We start from the raw sequence: 6645 nt of genomic DNA on the forward strand, positions 1-6645 counted from the left end.
AACACCTAACATATCTGTAGAACTGTTGATATAGCCTATATGAACGATGTTATGTCGGCAAACGTTGAACATTTTTGAAAAGAGAAATGATCAGTTATGAAGGTTAATGGTCAGGCGCGACGGGGCAGCCCTTCTGTAAATAAAGGGGTCCTCAGAGTAGTTTCCGCTAACAAAGCAGGCTCTAAAATGTCGGGAGAGGTGTATCTCCTGTGGCTTCTCTCGCTTTTACAAACGGTGAGTTTATTAACACTGAAAATGAGCAATTGTCCCCGCTTTTCAGAAGTGCGTTATAATTTGTACAAATGGTTGGCGAAGCTGTCAGCTGTCTAACGTTGTGCTCAGTTTTGTGAGCCGAATCCTGCTGTGCCCGGAGCTTCAAAATGACGTGGCTTATCCTCAAAACCAATGAGCCCTGATGGGAAAGTGAAGCCTCCTCAGTGTTTATTTCTTAGCTAACTTATTTTGACTATTTATAAACCGATTGGTATGTCGAAATGTGTGTTTTGAAAGACAAAGACAACGGTAAACCAATACTTCCGGTGTTCTAAATGTACTTATCCCCGTCAGAAGCTGTTCCCTGCTCAGTAAAATGAGTCCTAAACGCAAGCAACTAGTGAAAAGATTATCCAGCTAAAGTTATAGGAGAGCCGTATTAACAAGGAGAGAGTGCGTAATACACGGCGTTTAAATTTTTTCCACACGGATAAATAGGGTGCTTTTTATGGGGTAATCAAATCTGAGAGAACACTGGTTTCCTGAATCCTGAAAGCGAAAACAGTCTTTTATGAGCTGTGTGTCGAGGAAAAGCTGACAAAACAAAGGAGCTAGCAACAGCGGCTGAGTCTTGTGTTATTCACTAGGACACCAGGACATTTTTTTACAACAGTTTAACGTTTGTTCTTTAATAAGTCAGTCAATCAGCAATGGCTAATTGAGTCAAATTTTTGTATTGTATGATTTTAGTCTTTTTAGTTTGTTCTTATGTTTGTTGGTCACACTACTTGAATACTTTTAAGTTGTCACTGAGGGCTTGAGCAAATTGTGACAGGCATGTTATTAGATCTTTGATTAATTGAACACAGATTTTGTGGATTATAGATGATGATGATGATGATATTGTAGTTTTAGCACTACTGTCCTTTAGGTTGATAAAGACTTATTGATATGTTGGTTGTACAATACACTAAACTTGTCATTGTAATTTGGATTTATTCACGGCACTACTTACAAGTCACATCGCATAGTTCTCATCCATGTTTGTTTTAGGATTTTATTGCACTTTTAAAACACACACTCATCCACAATCTCCATTCCTAATTTCAGGGTTTTTTATCAGTAACATAATGCTTTTTTTATCCTCACACTTCTGCATGTGAGAAGTAAGCACTTTATAAAAACTTAGCCTTTTATTTTTTTCCTCTCTGTATCTCTTATCTCCTCCTTCCTCTCTCCAGCTGTCGGCGTACAGCGCCGAGCTGTCGTCTGAGGCGTGCAGGGAGCTTGGCTTCTCCAGCAACCTGCTGTGCAGCTCCTGTGACCTGCTCGGGGAGTTCAGCCTCACCAAGCTCCAGCCCGACTGCTGGCAGTGCTGCCAGCAGGAGGCCCAGATGGAAGCACGCAAGGTAAAGGGAACAACAGAGCTCATGGAACTGGCAAACAGGAAGTAATTGCCTGTGTACATTCAGTCACAGCGAGCACAGGAGCTTGTTACAGAGACCTTATTAAAGGAGATGTAAGAATAGAGGAAGTGTATCCACAAGCAAGGTTAACAAAAGTGCATGCAGTAAAATGATAAAATGAAAGGCACTTAGTGTTATTTTGTGCAGCATGAATGAGACTTGACAAATGTGATAATGCACAACTGATTTGCAATGTTTATTAATTGTGGGGTCTTGAGTTGATCTGTCAGCTGTCTTCAGTCATTTACTCAGCTTCACAGAAGACAGGCTCCTCAGTGGATAGTAGTAGCACTCAGCGGACCTCCATGTCAGAATGTGTCACATTTACTGACAGGATCAGCTCCCCCAGCATTTTGAACTGCTACTAAAAACAGTCTAGTATTAGCCTTCCTGTCACTGGGTCTGTTGACACTGTTTACAGCTGTGCATCAGATCTGAGCTGCCACACACAAACTGTATCACTAGCTGTCTGTCTCAATCTTTCTTTCTGATGTTTCAAGTCGAGGCTCCTTAACCCCAGCTTGACACTCCCCATGGGGTCGAAGTGTCACCACTGAGGAGGTGTAGTGTGCTCATTGCTCCGGTGATTACAGCAAATTCAAAAGGAGTCCCTGCTGGGCTCTGACAGATAAACACAGAGTCAAGTGATGGTGGAAAAACAATGTAATTTTTCTTTGATTAAGCAAAGCCCCCAGAGTATGTGTAGTATCCTAGCAACAGCACCTTGGAAAAGGGTAGCGCACACCTCATTACACCTCTTGATGATAACTCTTTTTCAGACAGACACTTAGAGGAAAGATTACTCCTCTTCCTCCTCACGATATGAGTGAAAATGTCACTTAGAAGAGCAATTGCTGTCTCCAGCTGCAGTCAGAGGGTACCAGTAGAAACGACAGTGTCACTAAGCACATTTTCTCCTCAGACAGCAACAATTATCTGCCTTAAGAATTCTTTCAGTCTTGCAATTGACATCAGTGCCGCATCATTAAACCCTCTGAGAAATGGCTTATTGTGCAGCCTAGTCGATTAGTAAGATTCACTGAGCATGGAGGGCATTTCGGTTACTCATTTTCAGATGTGTGCTTCTCTGCAGAGCACCCCTCGCATAGCAGCACCTCAGCTCCCCTGGGTGCCACTATACAGTATGTCTCAGTAGAGCAGGAAAACCTTCCTGAGAGCCAGTGCAGTGAACAGTTGATGACAAAAACATGAGAAGCCTTCATTTCAAGCCTTTGAGGATAAGTTTGGTGATGATCTATATTTTCTTATTGTCAATAAATCCCATGAAAAGACCAAAAGTAACAATGAACTGATCCTACTTACAAGTTTTTGCCTGTGTAACCAAAGCCTGATATATCTTATTCTTCTCTGCCATAGAGCTCTACTGTTGTCCAGAAAATATTAAAACACATCAGTGAGCCACCTCGCTGCACTGGGTGACATGCTCCTTCATTGTGATGAACATGGGCACTGTAGTTTATTTTGATTAAATCCCACCATTCTGCTGCTGTAATACCAATTAACACAACTCCGCAGCTGAAAAAAGTCCCCAACGAATGCACTATTCTCTTCTGTTTGAGCATGTTTGCTTCAGTAGGAACCAGTGGGCCACACACAGTCTGGGGAAGTCAGAAAGTATTGAGAGACAGACTAATGCATTGTTAGTTTAGGTGTTTTCATGTTTCATGTTAAAAATATATAATACCGCCAGCATTATCCTTGAATCTTGACTAACACCAAAAATGTTGTTTTGCAAGTTAGGGGGCTTACAGAATAATTATGTGGTCTTTTTGAAGAGCTAGGGTGGAATGATTCGGAATAATCCACATTTAAGAAAATACCTTAAACCAGCATCTTTTGGCATTTAAAGTCTTCATTGTGGTCATAAATATCACATATCAGAGTCAAACTTAAAATTGCAAAACCTGTTGATTATGTTTCATCAGGACGTTTTTTTTTTCTTCTTGTTAACCTTTAGTGCTATGTGTTTGGCAAATTCTTTTATCTATACTACTACATCATTTATAAATATTACCATGTTTTCTTTAAATTCATTAGGCTGTAGTGAACATAATTGCCCTCTGCCTGCAAGGTTGTCAAGTACTTAAAAATAAGATAAAGAGAATACTTGGATGGAGTTATTGAGAAAGTAACACGTTTCATGCTTGCTTTTGGTTTTTTGAAATCACTGATAAACTGGGTAATTAGCTAATTAGGAGCATTTCGAAATGTTCATGTATCATTTGTTTCCTAGTTTCCTGTTCTCAGCAGAGTCGTGACTTGTCTCTGATCAGTGTGGTAAAATGAAAATTTCAGCAGTGCTGGATTGTTTACAGAAGGACAGAGGAAAAGGAGAGAACATCTTAGCTTTGCATGCGGAATTTAATTTGCTGTGTTAACCAGCCAACCAGGCATATACCTCTCTCCTCCCTGAAACGGTGAGCAGAGCATGATCTTGAAATACTGCTGTGACACTCCAATTTCCTTATTGTATATTGGTGCTGGAGGTTTGATTATAAGTGAGCCCTGCACAAACTGCCATCCATCAGCGCTGCTCCATATGCACAGGCTCACAGTTTAATGACCCCCAAGGAGTTGCCTGGACACGTTTATGAATCAGTCTGCCTGAATCAAATTACTCCTCCAGGCCAGGCGTCCTACCACAAGCAGGGCCGCAGCCCATTCTGTCTCTGTGTGCGGCATTGATGTGTGTGGGGTGGGGTGGGGGGCTGCTCCTCATGGACTACCTTACATTGTGTTTCTCTGCACACAGCTCTATGCCGGGGCCATCCTCGAGGTGTGTGGATGAAAACTGGGGAGGTTCCCTCAAGTCCAAGGTGAGTTCTAGTTATATTCGGATATTTATAATCTTGTTTTGAAATACAGTAACGGCTCTTCCCTGAAACTGAGCTTTTGCTTTGTGTGATTCTGTGTCTTAATCAATGGGGATGTGTGTGAAATATATCCTTATGAAGTCACTTTTCCCAGTAGGTGGTCTAAAATGCCTGAGGGCCAATTTTCAAACAAGCTTTTGAAGTTTATTATCCTCTGTGTCTTGGGAGTCAACCTCCCATCTCTGCTCAGTGTAACATTTGGTTAATTCGGTGTCAGGTTACGCTGATGGAGTTACTGCAGCTCGCTTCAGTATGGGGGTAGACGTCTGGAGCTCTCTCTGTGCCATATGGCTGTCATTTGTTTACTTCAGCTTCATCTTCTCAATTGTCTGCGCTGCTGTTAACGCTGCTTTCTCAAGAGGTTTTGCAGTTGTCACTAATTACAGACCTCAGTACTAAAATAGAAAGGCTAATTGACTGATTCAATACCCGACATTTGTCTCACCGGTGTTTTATCTCCTCAGCTTTTGTCAGGAGTGAAAAGCCGAAGATGTTCAAGGGTCTTCAGATCAAGGTAGGGGTGATGAATTGTGTTGACGATGTACCAGCATGATGACTGATACAATCTCATAATTGGGGGGGGGGATTTCAAAGATAAATCAGATTATGTTGATGACATTTCTCTGAATATGTTTCATTTGTATTGAGGGCAAACCTGCCTTCCTAACGCCCCTCCTCTTTTTCTGTCCCACTCACCCCCTCCCACACTGCAGTACGTGAGAGGCTCGGATCCTGTATTAAAGCTTTTGGACGATAACGGGAACATCGCTGAAGAGCTCAGCATCCTCAAGTGGAACACAGACAGCGTGGAGGAGTTCCTGAGTGAGAAATTAGACCGGATATAGACACAACTTTTTTTGTTTTGTTTTTAGTCTTTAGTTGAAGGGTCAGTTCACCCAAATTACAATCCCTCCAGTGGTATGTAGCGATGCAGATGTTTTATGTGCCAACAAGGTTGAGACAAATCTGTCTCTGCGATTTCTTTGTCCACCTTCAGGTAAATTTTTTTGTGGTGCTCACAGCACTGAAGACATTTAAAATATTCAACAGCAGCTTGTCTTTCCAGAAACTGTGTCCTGGTTACTGTAGATTAACCAGCTAACACACTATTCATTGGAACTACTTTCTACTGAAGAAATAGTCCCAATGAATACTGAGCAACAGAGACACTATTTCTGGACAGATTTGTAGCTGTAAATCAATTTTTTTGAGCACCACAAACAAAAACACACTGCGGCAGAAATCTCAAGAGACAGATCTTCTAAAACTTGAGCAAATTAAACCAAAACTGTCTGCATGGCTAGAGACTACTAGGGGCAAGTGAGAAAATGTTTTTTTTGTAATTTGGGTGAACCAACCCTTTTAGTTATTTACCAATTTGTACACAACTCGGCCTTGATAGATGGTTGTTAAATCAATGCTCTATATGACTGTTTTTGTATCTGAAAATCATCCTTTCTGGATTTGACCAAATAACTTATGTGAGTCTGAAAAGACATAATCACAGAGCCCAGACGGGCAGCACATCCAAAATAATGATCAACATGACAGATTAATCATGGCTCAAAGTGGGTCCCATTAGGTTTGGAAAAACGATACTGTATATCATGACCTGTTTCTTTGTCTACCTGTGGGATATTCCATTCCCCCTCTGTCTGTACGATATTCATGTATAATTGTTTTTTTTTTATAATGCTCAACATTGTGACTGATGGGATTTCTAGTAAGAATGAATCCTAGTTGCTCTCCAAATGCAGGTGTCTTTGCTGAACACACATTAGTGAAGACCTCACAGTAAACCAGTGTTGGGATGTGAGGTCTGATGTATATTTGTGTCTATCGGCATCTTCTGCTTCGAAGAGAAACTGGATTCGTTTTGGATGCTTGTTTTTGAGCGAGTGAGGTGACCATTTAAATATGCAACAATAAACAAAGTCTCTGATGGATTTTCTGTCAAAAGCTTTTCTTTTTTTTTTGTCAAATGGAAAATACAAGTGTATGATAACACAATCATCTTTGTTATTCTAGTACAGATGATTGCTTTGCTCTGTAGGTGAGTCACCTCAGACTGA

General features: G+C 41.1%; 1 protein-coding gene across 1 annotated transcript; it reads left to right on the plus strand.

Moving 5' to 3' along the window:
• The first annotated feature begins 84 nt into the window (after positions 1 to 84).
• On the plus strand, positions 85 to 6519 carry selenof (selenoprotein F). The gene is made up of 5 exons (XM_044220358.1): positions 85 to 234; positions 1455 to 1622; positions 4453 to 4516; positions 5038 to 5087; positions 5287 to 6519. The coding sequence occupies exons 1-5, from the start codon at positions 97 to 99 to the stop codon at positions 5416 to 5418; spliced, it is 552 nt and encodes a 183-aa protein (XP_044076293.1). The 5' UTR covers positions 85 to 96; the 3' UTR covers positions 5419 to 6519.
• The last annotated feature ends 126 nt before the right edge of the window (positions 6520 to 6645 follow it).

This window comes from Siniperca chuatsi, linkage group LG13 (genome assembly GCF_020085105.1).
Source record: "Siniperca chuatsi isolate FFG_IHB_CAS linkage group LG13, ASM2008510v1, whole genome shotgun sequence".
In the NCBI taxonomy this organism is placed as follows: Eukaryota; Metazoa; Chordata; class Actinopteri; order Centrarchiformes; family Sinipercidae; genus Siniperca; species Siniperca chuatsi.